The sequence below is a fragment of the Astyanax mexicanus genome, chromosome 15 (genome assembly GCF_023375975.1).
Source record: "Astyanax mexicanus isolate ESR-SI-001 chromosome 15, AstMex3_surface, whole genome shotgun sequence".
NCBI classification, from domain to species: domain Eukaryota; kingdom Metazoa; phylum Chordata; class Actinopteri; order Characiformes; family Acestrorhamphidae; genus Astyanax; species Astyanax mexicanus.
The window spans coordinates 32,451,887-32,470,600 of record NC_064422.1 but is presented as its reverse complement, the minus strand read 5'-3'; the positions used below and the strand labels follow the sequence as shown (position 1 = coordinate 32,470,600).

Here is an 18,714-nt window from a genome sequence, read left to right as displayed (position 1 = left end):
CACAATCACTGACTCAAGAAACCTCTGAAGCACCTTTTATAATTACAAACTGCTAGAACTGATGAAATCATGCACATGGAAAAGGTCAGCGGTGTTGCTGGATCAGATTAGGATTATTTTTTAGGACTTTTGGCTCTGACCGAGGGGCTTCTTTCTCTGAGTAATCTTACCTAATACTGACTACACAGGTTGTGGATCCTGTCAGTAGATACCAAAGGGAAAATTGAATTTTAATATTTGTAATCTCAGGTGCAGGGTAGGGTGGGGTTGATTCTATAAGAGTTCTGATCCTGAGGTTGACAAAGACATGCACAACTTAAAAAGACACAAAAAATAAACTATGCAGTGCAAGCAGAATTCTTTAGAAGCAGTGGATTATCTGCTTTACCTATATAATAATATATCCCATTGTCTTCTACTTTAAGTGTTATTTTAGTCAAAAGCATCATCCAAAAACATCTTAATGATATCCAGAACAAACGCAGCAGTGTTTTGTTTAGTTCTACCCTTTGGCCTCTTGTATAATATTAAAACACCTGTATGCTGTCTACCCTCACAAAGTTTACAATGTTTTTTTGACCCTGACACAAGGGCAGTGAAATGAGCAGAACTAGAGCAGCTGGCACTCGCCAGCCTCTACGTGCTGTTCTGTGAATCTCAGTTTGATGGATTTTGTTCACTCGTTTTTCATTTCATATTTTGTTTGCTTCATGCTGGTATTGGAAGGAGGAGAAGGCTGAGTGCTAGATTATACGGCAGATAAGAAGTAGCTCAACAGGCTGCACTCTCAAACTGTTACACACTCACAAATAAAGGTTCCTGAATTTTGCCTTGCACAAACACTGACATGCCAAATGTCATGGGACAGGAACTTTTATTGTGAACGTTTTGACTTTTGTCATGGCCCATGGAAGCTCAAAATCACTGCACTGAGCGTTTGTTTGTCTGTAGACATGGACGATTCTAGCTGGATGCCAGCTTAAAGAGTGTTTTTTTAAACCCCCGGTTTTATATTTTACTGTGGATGGGAGAAGGCCAAAATGCAGACATAAACCTGAAAAATTTTTAATATCTGAACCTCTGAGATTTCAGTTCAGTTTCCCTATTAGCAGTGATTGAAGAAGGCTGGTACACACAGGTACAGAGTATCATCACGTCTACATTTTACTTTTCTACCTACTGGGACACTTTTTCCTCTGTATCAGGACTTCCTTCAAGTCACCAGTAAGTAAAATGCATTAAACTGTCTGGGGGAGAGGAAGACAACAAAAATTCAAACTTAAAGGTCGCATTTTAAGATACAACCTGATGTTTTACAGCAATGTTAGCTAGCACAAAGCTTTGTATGAATCTTGAAAGGCTATATTAGGGTATAACTAAAGGCAAGGCAAGGAGGCAGATAGGCCACTGAAACCGTGTTGTCATTTTGTAGTAGGCGCCATGTTGTTCATGCCCATATTTAATATTCCGTGTCAAAGCTGATTTTTTCAAAGGTCAGAATGAGTTGGGTTTTTAGAAGATCTTCTCTATCATATTCTGTGGTAAAAATATGTTCGGAACATGATTGGATCATCTGAATTGGGATTGTTGGGATGAGAGTAGCATGATTTGTAACATGCTTTACCAGTGTAGCCAAGTTGTATTGGCAAGGTTAATTTGAGAAGCAGACAGTTTTTTTTACATCTCCACATCCTTGGTCACAATGACAGAGCAGCTAGACCATTAAACCTAAACAATATCAGATGCTGTGCTGATTAAGAGATAAACTGCTTAACCTGCCTGTTTACCAGTATAGGGTATGCTTTTTTTGCCTATCCGTACATCATATTTCATCTGAAAAGAGTTAAAATATCTCAGTTTGCCAGAAAAAGCCAATGACATTGATAACTTGCACTGTTAATTCCAAGTCCCTAAATTTACTTTTAGGGGTTCTGGGTTCTTCAATTTGAAACTGTGGAGAAACCCCTTAAGGTTCTTTAAAAATATAAAAAAATGCTTGGCAAAATATTTTAAAGGTTTTAAAGGTTCATCAATGCACATTAGAGTTTCCTGTACAGTTTCAAATTAAAGAACCCCTCTAAAATTCCTTGCAACCACTGTCAAATTTGGTGGAGGATCAGTGATGATCTGGAGACGCTTCAGCAAGGCTGGAATTGGGAAGTTTGGTCTTTGTGAATGACACATGAATCAAGCCACATACAAGGTTCTCCTGGAAGACAACTTGCTTCCTTCTGCTCTGGCAATGTTCCCCAGCTGTTTTCCAGCAGGACAATGCTCAATTCCACACAGCTAGATCAATTAAGGTGTGAAGGAAGGACCCCCAGATCAGGACATGGCCAGCTCAATATTTAGACATGAACCCCATTGAAAACCTATGGAATATAATTAACAGGAAGATAGATGGTCACAAGCCATCAATAAAAGATGAACTGCTTGAATTTTTGAGCCAAGAGTGGCATATGGTCACCCAAAAGCAGTGTGAAAGACTGGTGGAGAGCATGCCAAGAAAAGCTGTGATTAAAAATCTGGGTTATTTTACCAATTATTGATTCTGAACTCTTCCTTAGATAAAACTTTAGTGTTGCTGTTGTTTCTGACTGAATATGAACTTGTTTTCTTTGCATTATTTGAGGGTTGAAGGCACTGCATCTTTTTCTTTAATTTGACCATTTCTCATTTTCTGCAAATAAATACTCTAAATTACAATATTTTTATTTGGAATTTGGGAAAAATACCATCAGCATTTTATAGAATAAAACCACAATGTTCTGTTTACTCAAACATATGCCTATAAATAATTAAATCAGAAAAACTGATTATTTTGAAGTGGTATATTATTTTTTTTTCAGAGCTATAGGTCTCTTCTGCAGGATGTGCCATAACTGTAGACCTAGTTCCTGTCCCTGCAGTGTTTAATGCTCTTTCTGATATTGTAGAGTTTTCTGGAGTTACGCAAGCTGCTATTATACTCAACAAAACTGCAGCAGGACATTGAAGCCTTGTTCGCTCATTTTAAGCTGTAATTGCGGTGGTGTGTTTCCTGTAATCTAGCGGTCTGCACTAATAATAGTTCTGTTTACCCAAATGTCTGAATGTATGTGGAAAACAGAGACGCTATCACAATAGCAAACACACAGCAGCCTTCGCCAGCTGGGGAATCACTCGCATAAACAGAAATATGTTTGGAAGAGAGCTGAAGTCAAAAGGATGAAAAACATAGATGTTCCCGAGATGCTCTGTCCAGATAACAGCAGGCAAGTGTTCATGATGATTCACACTGAGCCGATTCAGTGACGAGCAGAACTTTAAACACTGTGATCTTCAGGACATTGCCATTAGGTGACTGTGAACCTGAGAAAATAAGACTGTAACCTTATTTAATATTAATATTGGATCAATATAACTTGCCTGTACACAGTGCAGTTATTTAATGTGCAGATACACACGGTGTAACAATGCATTTACTTTAATGAACACATTATTAGAAATACAGTTTTTTACTCTAAAATCTTCACTTTTTGTAGTATTTATACCGTCTACTTTGCTGAGTTTGAATGCCTTTTTTTGCCACGTTTGCAATGCTTTAAACAATATTGTTTTTAATGTTTTTAAGCTATTTAAACATGCCCAAGGATTCCCTGTCCACCCTGTAATCTTTGGATAGCACACTTGACATCACAACCTTCACACACTTTTATGTTATGTATGGAAAATGGGGGTTCCATGTTTAATAATAATAATAATATAATATAATAGTCTCCATACTTACCTATAAATAAGCTTAAATTGTCAACCCTGTCATGGTAAAATATCACAATAATTAAACTAACGTTAGAATATCAAAATGTATATATGAAACAGAACGATGTCACCAGAAACAATTAAATATGTTTGCAAATGCCAATTTACATCAAAATTGTCCACACTGTACGCATATATAGCAAAACATAAAGTGTTTAAGCTGGGAAATATGATTTTTGTGTAAGTTAATGTTGTTTGAATATGATAAAAAATTAAAAAATAATAAAAAATGTAAAACCTAAGGCCATTTTATTTGAAGTTTTGAGGACCAGAAGAGGCACAGAATTCTGATAATGACCCTGGTGTTGGATCATGCTAAGCAGAACCTCTGATCACAGCATGTCTTATTCTCTCCCTCTCTCTGTCTTCATTGCTCTTTTTCTCTCTTTTTCCCTGTGTGAAACTGGTGTATTCTTTTAATCAGTTCGGTGAAGAAAGCATCCTCAAAATTTGGTTCACCTGTGTGACATTTGGGTGACTGCTGGAGGTGCAGAACTGGAGAGCTGTCTTTGCTCATGGTGCCAGTAGGACATTGCATGAACCCAGCTGGTAGGCTATTTTTAGTTCCTCCGATAAGGCGCTCGGAAACTCATCAGCCTTGAGGACCTCCAGTGAATTCATAAGCCATGGTTAATGTCTACCACCAGGGCAGTTATCTTGTCAGTGGTAATGGCCCTCTCACTCTCACACATGATTAAACTCTTATACAGTACTAATATGTCTGTGTAGTTATCAGTTACATCAGTAACTACAGCAGCAAAAACAGAACGTGTAGAAGACAGAATGAACAAAGACAAAAAAAATAGTGCAAAGAAAAAAGTGCAGAGCTTTCACACAGCTCAACACATCTAAACGATAGGTTAGTTCCTTCTTCACATACTGTTGAGGCTGTGCTTCATGCACACAAGAAATACCAGGGCTTTTTAACACTATAATTTTAGCATTATTTATTATTAATAATTTATTTTATTGTTAATACCACAGTAAATAATTTTAAATACTATCAGCTTCTGCTTATTAACAGGGATAACTCAATCATTAACACGCATTTTAGATGTTTCATTCAGTATTTAAGAAATTGATGACAAATTTTTTGATGACATTTATCTCCCTTTTTGCTGTTTTTGCTTTTTTACTGTAAAATTATAATTTTGGAGACAGAAGTTTTACAGATGAGTGATACAGATATACACAGCTTCAGAAAAGATTGAAAAAACCCTTCAAAATTATCAGATTTTACTATTTATAGCTATAAGTTTAAGTAAAATGAACATTATTTTATTGTATGAACTATTTTCAACATTTCTCTCAAATTGCAAATATAAATTGTATTTATTTATATTCATTTATATATTTAAATTGTAATTTGGCAGAAAGAAAATAATGAGAAAATAAAAAAAGTAATGGAAAAGACGCATTGCTTTAAGACCTCAAATAATGCAAAGAAAACAAGTTTATAGTCATTTAGAACCTGAACCTGGAACCTATTGAAAAGCTCATGAATGTAATCAAGAGGAATATGGATGATCACAAACCATCAAACACAGCTGAACTGTTTGAATTTTTGCAGCAGGACTGCCATGGCATAAGGTCATCCAAAAGCAATGTCAAAGACTGGTGGAGAACATGCCAAAATGCATGAAAGCTTTAATTAAAAATCAGGGTTATTCCACCAAATATTGATTTCTGAACTCTTAAAACACATTTTGATCATCCTTAATGAGAATGCCAACACAGTATTTATACACCATGATCTTAAGCTTCTGACACTACAATGCAGTTTTATGCTGATATTATCCATTCTACAGCATGAGCTCATCATAGTACATGTTCTCATAAGGAAGTGTGATCAGTGGTTACGCTGACAAATGGAAACTCACACAGACACACTGAAGAATGTTCCAGACATGCAGGTACACACACTACATGCCTGTCCATCAGCACCTCATCACACAGCTCCATCCTGAGCGCATGCCAGCGGTCAGTGTGAGGAGGAAAATCACAGCAGTCTTATCTCTGCAATGTGCTAATGGCAGCTTCTGACTGACACAAAAAATGTGTGTAAAGATTGGTGCTGATCCAGACGAGGTACTTACAGTCATGTAATGGAAGTTCATTTTAAACCTGCCAGATCTTTTCAGTGTGACTATTTATAACTACTTGAATGGCTGTAGGTTGAGTAGGAGGATATATTTCAATTAAGTAATTTTCTGACATCACAAAATAATTTTTCAATTACAAAAACAGGAAATTTGCATGTGTGCTCACTTTCATCAGCTGAGATTTTGACCAGCATAAGGAATGTTATTTAAGAGTTGAATGGTTTTGGTTAACAGCCATGATCAGCTTGACCAAGCTAGATGACCAGTGTGATCAAGATTGACCATGCTGATTCACCAGCAAGCCCGCATCACCAAGCTGCTCCTGATACACCAGCATGACCAGCAAATCCACCTTAGATAACCAGTATAAACAAAATCAAATGCAAATCATAAGTCAAGGTCAAAGGCTGGTTAACCTGCTAGTTTACAATTATTGGGCTTATTTTCACGTAAACTACTAGATTTTTAAAGACCAGTTTACACTCTGCACTCAGCTATGAGCAAAAGATGATCTTAGGTGATCTTTGTTTTTAGCTATTTGTTTTTTTCTGCTAATGTTGTGTGTAAATTATAAACAGTCCACATAAAACTACTAGCTGGATTCTTATGGTAATAATATGTACAACTTTACAAATTTAAAAACAGCCTAAAAACACTTTAGCCTAAAGCCTGTGTTGCCACATCAGCTTTTAAGGGTTAAAGGTAAATTAGCAGCATTTAAGGTGTAATCGAAAATTTTAATAATCTAAAATATTCATGTGAGTGATATACTGAAGGCATTTACTGAAATATATTTAAGGAAACTAGATTGCAGGTACTTTAGTAGGCTTGTGCAAGTGCTATCTTAATGAATATGCAAGCCACATGACCAACAATATAAGCAGACACCCGCTATAGTTTTTACTCCTTATGTGGGGGCTCAACCCCCCAATTCCCCACGTAATTTGCGCACTGGTCCTGGGGTAATTCTCTCCTTCACAAGAACTACTTTGTCTATTTCTAAGTCTGGCCGTATCTGTGTCTTTCTCTTTCGTTTGCTCTTGTCCTCTGAGAAAATTACAGATTGATTTATCTGCTGTTCTTCATTGAACTCACTGATATTTTCATCTTAGGCCCATCCAGATTCAGATCTCTAAATTTTTCAGGCAGATGTTGCTTCTGGTTGGAGAAAAAGGTTTCTGGCCGCTACTATGCACTGTATTTATTCCCATATTAACACCATCTTAATGTGAAATTAAAACTGCAAGAAACAGAAATTAAATAAAATTGTTGTAATTTTGCTTTAGCTCAATCTGAAGTAGCAGTCTGAGTGTGTGTCTCCCTGACTGATTAATTGCAACTGTTGTGAATTTAATGTAAAGTGACATCAAGATGCAAACTTTTAGGCTTGAAACTCACTCATCCTCTGGTAAAATTATTTCTGTGTGGAGGTGAGAGTTTTGTCTTTAAGGTGATGTTATGTGTGTTGTTTTGTTTTATTATTAATACAGACATAATGTTTTAGGAACTAATGTAATCCAAATAGACGTTAGAGCTACACAGCACTACATACACTTTGGCAATAAACAAAATACCATACAATTCTGTATGACAAATCAGTGTCACATCAACATGTTTTAACATGTTTTTAAGGTAAAATAGCTTCATAATGTTGCTTTAATTAATTAGTAATTTTTATTACTAATTAGTAATTAGTAGTGTTTAAAAAAAAAAACAATAAGAAGGAACCAAGTCATGACCAGATATCCAAAATAAAAATGGTCTCTCATCACTCCTCTTCAGTCAATTATTTCTATTCCTTCATTAACTCATTTTTCACAAAAACAACACCTACCAAATGGCCACTGCAGCATGTCAGCGATAGCCCACACTCCAGACATGTGGCCATATCAAATAAAATGCCAGGATGATGGGGGAAGCATTCATTTTGTGCAGGTGTTTAATCCAAATCATATCACACATATGTGTTCGCACCATAAGGGCCCTTGTCTGAAAGGCCTCCCTCCTGTCAGGGCGGATATTAGCTCCTGCCAAACAAATAATTACTAATAACGAGGTGGGCCTGTGCCATGCCGGCAGAGCACTGATGATGTAGGCAGCACTGTTACTGTTTTTTTACACCCTGCACCATTGTATTAGAGCGGATAATCTCATTTAAATAAGTTTCATTAGCTAAATCAGGTCGGCCATATTCCGCTCAGCCTTTCTGTAGTGGTTTTAAATGTGCGCTGGGCCTCTGGGGACAGTTTAGAACACTAATGCATTTTAAAGCATCCAGTCCCACAGTGATTAATAGCACACAGCTGCGGACTCAAATAAAACGTTTCCCTTATGAGCCAATTCAAAACGTCAGGCCTTTATTGCTGCTTACACCTAGAGTTTCACAGACCAATGAAACCAATTTTCCCTCTTTCTGGAGGAGGAAAAAACCTTCCTACATTATCTAGTAGCTTAGTGTTAGATTCAGGCTGTAATAAGTAAAATATAAAGCCCTCTTACTGCATTACATTAGGCCTTTACAATGTCGAGGGGTGTGGTAAAAAAAAATATATATATATATGGGTGGAATAGATAGTTTGGAATAGTTTAAGAATAGGAATGAGTTTTCATGATGTGTGGCATGACTGACAACAATTTATTTTGTCTTGTACCATCAAATACAGTTTATCCCATGGTGATGGGCACATATAGGGCACCACATTACATTTCACAATCCACTGGAGTGGCACTTATTTATTAGAGAAGCATCTAACTGGGCAATTCCTCACATATTCGCAAATGTAGGGGAGAACTTTATACATCACTGTATCCCATTTTATCCAGGATGGGGAAGACAAGAATGTAGGTGTTACATCATTATTAAAATTTTAGGGAAATGTTTCTCCTTAAGGCCAGTACCAGTTCATATTGACTGCTGATAATACTTACAAAAATAATGATTACATCTTAGCATAGCAGGAGTAGTTCCTAACCATAATAAAAAAGAAAAGAAAAATAAATTAAAAGCTGTAAAATGCTTTTTAGGCTGCTATGTTAGTAGGTAATTTTTGTAGGTATTTTTGTAGTATGTTAGATTTAGCTACAGGATAGTGCAGTAGGCTGGATGGCAGTTCTGATCCTCACTAAAGCGATGTCTCTGGGAAATAATGCTTGTTAGCTAACCGCCTGAACCTGTAAGTGGGACACTGTCCTAAAATGGGAATGCTTTACCACACTTATATCAACACTTAATCTGCTGTTAAAAACTAGAAATGTGCCAAAAATGCTGTCTGTCTAAACTGACCTTATGGTACAGATGTAGCAGATTTTATAAAAGAAAACAATGTTAAATCATAATAGTAGCACCACTGACAGATGAAGTTAAAAACAACACTTATTATCTTTATCTACAGTGGCATCTGTCAAGGGGTAGGTAGGATTTAAAAGGCAGTAAGGGAACAGTCAGATCTTGAAGGTGATCTGTTTTTTAAAAACAGGAATTGGACAAAAAAAGAATCTGAGCAACTTTGACAAGACATTAATTAAATCACAATGACTAGATGATGGGTCAAAACATCGAGGGATCTTATGGGCATTCCCATTAGGCAGTGGTCAGTATCTACCAAAAGTGGTCCAAAATAGAATAACCGGTGAACCAGTGACGGGGTCATGAGCATCTAATTCTCATTGATGGGATCCATGGAGGCCACACTTCACAACTTATAGGACCTAAAAGATCTGCTGTAATGTCAAATAATAACAGACATTACAGGACAGATGTGCTGATGTTATGTTTGATCTGTATTGGTGTTGTTGATAAGTTATATAAAAGTAATTCCAAATAAAAACAACAGTAAAATAAATAATCCCAGTGTAATTAACATAAAGAATACAAATTATATATTTGATTTAAATGTAAGTTTTTTTTTTATTTATGTTTTTACTGAATCTTATTTTTGAGTGCATTACAGACAGAAAACATCATTCATGGCTGAAAGGATTAATCTTGTAAACTGTTGCTGTGCCTGGAAAAGTTTTAAGGTTTTATGGTAGGTTTTAAGACAAAAGATCTCATGGAACTTTGTATGTTTAAAAAAATTCTGAAACTGCTTACAGTGGCATGCATACATTTGGGCACCCTGGTCAAGCAATTAAAAGATGACCTGATTTCAAAATGGCATAAAGCTGAATTGTTTTAATATTTTATGGAAGATTGCTTTTTAATTATTTCTTTTAACAGTTTTACAATAACAAAAAAAGGTCTACTTAGATTATATGTTGTGGTAAGGATTTTATTGATTTATTTTCTTTTTTCTTCCATAAAATGGCAGATTTTTGCAGGAATCACTGCACAGTAGAGCAGTGCACCACCACTACAGAGTCAGCTAAACCCTCCTAAAGCTCTTTACAGTCAAATAAAGGTTTCAATTTGATCTTCCTGACCTCTCTTGACCTCTAATGTTCTTGTTAAATGTCATTTCTTATTTATATTCAGACCTGAGGAGATGGATTTACTAGCTACTGCTTTGTACGGATCAATTATTTTAATTTCCATTGTGTCGAGTAGCTGCTTAGAGGAGCCTATGGCTGTGCTAATTGAGCCCTTTTAACAAATAACCCCTGTATGTTACAATATATGGAAACTAAATGTACTTTATTCAGACTTATAATGAATATTTAAAAACTTAAAATAAAATAACTTCTACTAGTATAGAAAATAACTGATTAATTGACGTATGTTGACCTTTTTTCATCAATAATCGTAAACATAACCTTTAAAAGCTAATTAACCTCTTTGGTCCTTATTTACTAAAAAACATATATAATAAATAAATATATATATATAGTAAATTAAATAAGTACAAGATCATCACCAGTATGAACAAAACATATGCAACAGTCTGTTATATCATTGGATATTCTGTAATTTCCAATAAAGGAAATGCGTGTCATTTTCTTAGCCTTCATTTGGGATGCATTAAGTCTATCAGAATTAGATCAATAAGCATTAATATTTAACAGGTGCACTAATGGACTCTGTCTGATTGACTGGACATTTTGCAGACTTTTGAATGGGAGGCTGTTTAAATTTTTAATCATATAGATTTTATAAATTCAAAGTATAGCTGTAGTCTTATGTCTTGCTGAATTAACTTATTCAGACTGACATTTCTTAATTCCAGTCTGGTGAGTTAGAAATAAGATGTTTTATTTTTAAAGCCCCCACAAAGGTGATGCAAAAGCAAGGAAATGAAAGGCAAGGTGTCCTTCAAACAGACTGGCTGAAACTAATTCAGCAGGAGAACAAAGAGCTGGGAGGATTCACAACCACTGTGTTTTCAATAGGACACTTTATTCCACACTCGTAAACATGAAGACCTTATACATTACATCAGGCATTGCTACATGAATTACTAATGCAGATATATGGCATTTGGGCAGAAATTGCACTACATAAAACAGAACCAGGCCTATTTGTGCGTCAATGAATAAAATACTAAGCCCCTTTTTTTAATAATTAGGCAAACCGATGTATTAAAATATTAAATAGTAATACAATACTAAAGGAGAAAAGAAGCAGCTCGCTCACATTAGACAAAATAGATGGTGCAAAGGTAGCAATGAATCACAGTTCCCTTTATATGATAATTTTCCTGACACTTTATCAAGCTTACTCCATCAGCTACAGCCTACTTAGTACCAAATAAATACTGTATAGTTTGAAAAGGTTGTTTAATATAAACAATTTCCTTTCGTACAATTTGCACATTTCTAAGGTATGAGGTAAAGTAAGGCTGTAAAAGGAGATTTCTTCAAACGTCACATTCGTATGTACAATATGAAAGCTGGAGGTTTAGTGAAAACTGCTGCTGAAAATGAAAAGCCTGGATTTGCAGAAGTGCTCAAGCCAACTCAGAACAAATTCACAGGGTTGCCAACTTGGGCGATGTTCTGCACAACTGAACTACTTTCTCATATTGTTTGGGGAAAATAGTAGCAGAGAGTTTTAATATTTAATAAAAAGGACCTCATTTTTGGCTTTTTTTGCACTGCTATTATTTACACTGAGGCTGCATCTGAAACCACATACTACTGTACTATATTGGTATGGTTTACTTTCTGTAGAAAATCTTCATTCAAAAATGCCGTGTAGTCCAAAGCTAGGCTTAATCTTGGACTGAGAAACCTCTCCATTATGTACTAAGGAATGGAATACTAATAACAGTGTGCTATTTCTGGCATACTGGAAAACAATATAGTGCAATAGCATGGAGTTTATACTACATACTACTGTACTATATCTACTATGAAGACAAATTATCAGTACTAATGATAGTGTCCTTTGTGTGATTGGCTGTTTATTAGGGCTGGGTATCACCACTGATTCCCCAAATTATTTTGATTCTCAATTCAATCAGATTCCCAATTCCATTTTATATAACAGATTTTGTTTGTATATAAAAGAGATCTTCAGAAAATGAATTGTTGTAATTGCACAAGGAACCCTCAACTTACCACAATTTAAAATATTAATATTTATATATAGTTTTTTTTTTTCAAAATAGGCACATTTTAAAGACCAATCTCAGGTTTACGTTAATCGATATATTAGAACATTTAAAGTAATATTGTTTGGTATAAAAAAGTAGATTTTTAAACCCAGCCATTATGGACGCAGCTATTAACCAGTTTATCCACATTTATTCACTCATAAGGCTCAGGCAGTTATTAACCAGACATCTGAGACTGGTGGGCTGTTATTACATAAGCATGCGGAGCAATGCTGGCAGCATCAAACTGTTGCCAGCAGTTTTGCTGTTTGGGGTTTTTATTTGTAGGTGAACAAAAAGCTATTTTATCACAAATTTCTAAATTCCTAAATGGTTGATTAAGCATCACAAAGAGCATACTCTATTTCTCGTTCAGTTAAGATGAAATTCCCACTGTAAGAAACCTTACTAAAGTCCCTTTTAAACAGTCAATTCAATTCAACATCAGCATTCAGGAACGATTGCTAACTAAAAACAAACAGGCCTAAAGAAACAAGCAGATCAGAATAGACTCTGGCCTTTCTCGTTTATTTTTCCTAGAAGGTGGAGGAGGATGTTCATGAGTTTGTAATTTTTCTCTTAGTTAAAACAGAAACAAATCTACATTGTTTGAGAGCCATAAGGGAAGTCTGTTTCTGCACATACGGGACAGATACCTGAGTGTAGGGCGAAATAGAGGGCAGGGTTTATCTGAGTCTGCAAGTTTTAAACCTCAGCTGGGCTTCAAAACGGGCAGAAAAGTTGGCAACCCTACAAAAAACAACATTTATACACAGTATGATCTCACAATCAGTTCCTCTCACAATCAGGTCCTCTCACAATTACTGTGCTTGCTGGGTGGTCTATAGGTAGATATTAATGGACATAAATGGTTAACAGGGATGGTATGCTACTGTACACATATATGCTTGAATGGGACACAGGTGTACACAATATCTGAATAAAAACTGACATTGCAGTATTTTTTCTGCTGTATATAAATAGCCATATTAAAAAATATTAAGGGATTCTTCCAGGATGTTACCAGTCAGTAATCCAATTTGACATGATATGATATTAATAATGCAATAATAAAACAGTGGGAACAGTGCCAAGTTGGAGTAAAATATATTATTATGGCCTCTGTAAGATTTGTCATGGAAAATGAGAATAGTTTGAATTTTCTGTTTGCATCAAATAACAACTTAATATGACCTTGAATTTAATATGACCTTGCACAAAACCTACAAACCTACGAATTTCTAAAAAAATTAATTTGCCTATTGATGTAATTTATCCAGTAATGAACGTCAGTCAGGGACAGATACTGTAATAATATTATATAATAGTATAATAAAATATTAGAAATGTGTTTGAAAATCATATGACCCTAATTAAAACATTTTATATTGTGATAAATAATAATAATTAATTATTGTCCAGTTCTACTTTGGTGTGAAATTCACTGCTTTAGAAAAACTTTCTAAGTCTATTATTATTATTCACTATGGTGGTGGTGCTTGATCGAACCAGACCTCCAAAATGATCCATGTGGACTCTGTGAGCTGTGGTTCCTATCAGCACCACTGAGAACAAAAAAATAAAACAGCAAATTTCTCTCCAGTAAACCATCTTACACCAAACCCATCTGCATTCTGCTCAGTTAGTAAATTATACAGATGAAATACCTTTTCCACCCATCATCTTTCACTAAATCTTTCAATGATACAGATGCTTTTAAGCGTTCTTTAAACGACGGCCAAAAGTCTTTACTCTTAAGATTTAAAAGATTCTTCACACTTGACATTACTTCAGAAAGGTTCTTTTTGGAAACAAAAGTGGTTCTTCTATGGCATCGCTCAAAGAATCCTTTCATTTTTAAGAATGTCCTATAATAAATACCTAAGGCCACCCTATAGCTGCAGAAAACAGGCCATTTCTAGGTCAGATGTTGGGTCTATTTTTGGGCTCCATTTAGTCCTGGTTTGGGCTGAAATAGGGGCAGAAAAAAATTAGATCTGGCAACAGAGTCATGTCTGCATTCTTCCAGCTCTCCTATATGTGTGTGGCTGCAGTAAGTTGGCAGTTTGTATGGGACAAAATAAATCACATCTTAAACCGCAATCAAGTTTCAAATTGTTTTCTATCCGTGCTGTTTTGCCTTATAGACACAACACATGTCCCATCACTCCAATCCCACCAAATCCCACTGGTGGGGTTTTCCATCCACATCTGTAATCCTCATGTCTGTGAGTGCGTCAATCCCCAGCCAAAATGCCATATGGGTGGAGGGTGGGCCGGGCAGGTTCCAGGTGGTTATGGGCTTTGTAGATGTATTGTTACTGTGACCCATCGTTACAGCCCCCCTTAATCTCACCTGGACCCATCTAGGCCACAGATGGGGCCCATGATTAAACCCTCCTGCTTCCATCACTGACCCTGATGTGGCCCTTCGCCGACATCCATATGTGCATGGGGCCAACATGGGACCCAACCAAGTTAGCTGAGCTATCCATAGAGCCCATACTCTGACTGGCATGTTATTTGGGTCAGTCAATTAATCAAACCTCAGCACCGGGTTGTGATGCCACCTTCATCACAGCGAGAGTACATAGCCATCGCAGTGGGCTCTGGTGTGCTGACAGCAGTGGGGCGCCAGGGATCCAGTGCTTCAGTGGCTCCTACAAATGTCCGATCGCAGCGCAGGAGTGCCCTGAAGGCGCGCCTGAAGTCTGGGCTGCGGCAGTAGATGAGGGGGTTGAAGGCAGAGTTTGCGTAGCCAAGCCAGTTGAGGAACACAAAGAGGTGGTCGTGGACGGCGCTTGGGCGAAACACACGCACCACGTTGGCCACAAAAAAGGGCAGCCAGCAGAGGGTGAAGGTGCCCATTATGAGGCCGAGGGTCCGGAGGGCCTTCTGCTCCTTGGCACCCAGCACCTTGGCACCGCCATTGTGGAAGCGACCCTCGCAGCGGTCAATCTTCCTTGACTGTTTCTTGGCCTCCCCGTAGACGCGCGCGTACACGAAGGCCATGACCACCAGTGGCAGGTAGAAGGAGATGACGGATGAGGTCACAGCGTACGCGCCATTCGTCACAAAGTCGCAGCACTCCGGGTCCTCATAGCATGCCGTGTCCTCCGTGCTCCGGGACCAGTGCAGCAGGATGGGGGGAAAGGACACGAGTGCCGACACCACCCACACTGCGCACACGACCACCTTGGCGCGCGCCTTGGTCAGCAAACTCTGGTACCGAAACGGCCGCGTCACGGCCACGTAGCGGTCCACGGCGATGACGCACAGGGTGTCGATGCTAGCCGTGACGCACAGCACGTCCAGCGCGATCCACAGTTCGCACAGAAACGAGCCATAGAGCCACGCGCCGCGCACCTGCAGCGCGGCGCCAAACGGGACCACCAGCATGCCCATGATTAGGTCGGCGCACGCGAGCGATGTGATGAACACGTTGGTGAGCGTCTGCAGGCGGTGTGTGCGCGCGATGGCCAAGATCACCAGCGCGTTGCCCGCCACAGTCACCAGCACGATGAGGGCCATGACCGCGGCCATGCCCACCGCCCACTGCTCCGAGGGGCCCGGGGGCAACTCCGCACGCCCGCGCCTCGAGCCGTTGCCGTAGTCGCCCATGCTGGGACCCCCGCGCGCTCCGCGTCCCGATCTCACGCTGTCCGCCGAGCACGCGCTCCCTTGTGGCGCGCCATCCTCGCCGCCGCGCTCCATCCGTCCTGCACTCGGAGCGCGAGCCACGGAGAGACACGGAGTGCAGGGGAGAGTGAGCGCGAGCGCGGGGGGAACGTCACGCCCTCTCCTCGCCTCCACCAATCGCAGCAAAGCGGCTCCCCGAAATAGGTGGAGCGTTACTCCCATTCAGGAGATGCTGAAGCGCCGAGGCTGGTGCGCTTTTACGCACGGCTGCAGAGAAACTACTGCGGGCTTAGAATAAAACGAGAGGATTTATGGGACTGTGAGATCAGTAGATCAGCAAAGAGATCAGATCACTTCACTTTACAGCAGATACTTTATTTTATTCGTTTCTTTGACAACAGTTCAGTTATTGAAAGAAGCTATTCACATTTTCACGTTTTTATTAAGTTAATTGAACAACATGCAACCTACTGCAGCCAGTACGTTGTGCAAGAGAGATAATAAAGAAAGTACTATTTTACCAGACCAAACATAAACCCCCAGAGTTCTCAAGCAGTCACTGGATTTGTTTGACATCAAGAGTCATGCAATAGCATGCACAATGTTTGAGCCCCCTTCTCCAAAATCTCCAAAATTGATTGAGCAAAAAGCCAAAAAAAATCAGAACAACTATACTTAAACTGAGTCCACATTCAGATATTTTTAGTTCTTACAACATTTTTTTAAATTGTAAACATACAGTATTATTTAAATGATGCACAAGCTATTGTTCTCTTTACACTTAATTCCACTTTTTTTTAGTAATCAGTATGAACTCATATAAAACATACAGTGAAGCAAAAAAGGAAGTAGGAGAATAATAATACTCTAGTAGATACAGATACAGCATTTTAGTAGTTAAATACAGTAGTGTATAGCCAATTCTGGCAATTGTTTTAACCTTACAGGGGAAGCAAACTCACAAAAATGTTCTAATTAATTCATTTCACTTTAAAATACGGAGTGGTGCATAAGTGTGAAATATTAATTTAACTATTTACTATACTAAAACTACCTGCAAGTAACATCAGCAGACAATACACTGGATTTACAGTAAACATGTTAATTGAACGGAACATAGCCTAATTTAACAACCTATCTAGCTTGAAAACGAGGCACATTTTGAGTAAGTTATATCTCAACACTAGGCCAATTAAATACTCCAATCCATAGAGAGGAACAAAAAAACTTATTTCTAACTTGTACATGCGTGCTAAGCTATATTACAACTATGCCTAAATATTTTCAGTCACCAACTTTAATAAACTATTATTAGCTAACGCTAGCTAGCTACCACAGCTGCCTCATTAGTCCGTGGATGTATAGAATAGTTCAGTGAATAAATACTGAACAGTCCTGATATCTTTAATAACATAAATCTATATTTTAACAGGTTACGTTTTCATTTTATTTGTAAGCCTCTCTAACATTAGCTACTGGTTAGCTACTAGCTACTACATTTTGTTAACTAGCCAGCTAACTAGTGTTAGCTAACCTATCCAGAACATAAACTAAAATTATATAAAATATACTGTACTTAATTACTGTAATATTATACAGGCAAACTTACATTTATCTTGCTGTTTTTCTCTTCTTTCTCTTTTTCTCTTCTTTTTCTGTTTCTTCTTTTTCTTTCTCTGCTCAAGAAGGAGTAACTCAACAGCAGGAGTCTATTAACTTAATATTGTTTTTCCAGCTACAAGAATAATGTTTAAAAAAACGCTTTTATGTGGGTAATACCAATCAGTATAATATTCAATGTAATTTTTAAATGTATATTTTTTATCTCTTATTGACTCTTATTGTAGTGTTACCAAAATAAGTTTATGTAATACATAAAATGTTTTGAAATATATATTATATATTGAAATATATATATTATATAAATATGATTTTACCATTTATTATTATTCATTTATGGTATATTTTATATTTTCTCACAAACGTGTCTTGTTTATTATAAAAAAATATAATACATTAATACATAATTCTCATTTATTAACATTTAATTTTGGTAATATTTTCTTCATGTGATATCGTATATCAGCAGTTTTCCTAAGCATATGGATTTTTTTTTTGGTCATATCACCCAGTCCTACTTTGTGGGCACTAATTGTTTTGATGTTTAGTGTGCTAAGCTGCTGCTTAGAGAATCTCATAGCTGCTGATTGTTGGACAAGGTTTGAGGAATCTGAGTGTCTACACAAATATGAAATTTGCATCACCTGGACTGTACAACTGATGATCGTGAACAAGCCATAGACCTAAGAGGCTAATTAAGATCTAATACATTGGGAAAATCTGAGTGCTTAAATCTCTTAGAGTTCTTTTGCATGGTGCTTCTATTCTTTTTTTACTTTAAAAAAATGTTTTGTTGTTTTTTAGCAGGGGGACATCTATTATCCTTAGTTTGCAATTACTATTTTATTTTTTATCTCCTTTAAAAATATTGTATATTTTAAACTTTTGTGATTTTATTACTTTTATTACTACGACTTTTTACATATATGCAGATTTGTATTATATTCAATTATTAGAAATTAACACTCATAGTAGTGTTTTAACACCTTGCTGTGTAAGGTAGTTGACAGATGACACTGTAC

The 18,714-nt window shown here is 37.3% G+C and overlaps 1 protein-coding gene across 1 annotated transcript; it reads right to left on the bottom strand.

Annotated features, from left to right (window-relative positions):
* Positions 1 to 11,214: 11,214 nt before the first annotated feature.
* On the bottom strand, positions 11,215 to 16,185 carry adrb1 (adrenoceptor beta 1). The gene has a single exon (XM_007259258.4). The coding sequence runs from the start codon at positions 16,145 to 16,147 to the stop codon at positions 14,981 to 14,983; it is 1,167 nt and encodes a 388-aa protein (XP_007259320.3). The 5' UTR covers positions 16,148 to 16,185; the 3' UTR covers positions 11,215 to 14,980.
* Positions 16,186 to 18,714: the final 2,529 nt, after the last annotated feature.

Excerpts from the sequence above, each read along its gene's own strand:
- adrb1 (XM_007259258.4), bottom strand. The coding sequence starts at position 16,147 with ATGGAGCGCGGCGGCGAGGATGGCGCGCCACAAGGGAGCGCGTGCTCG.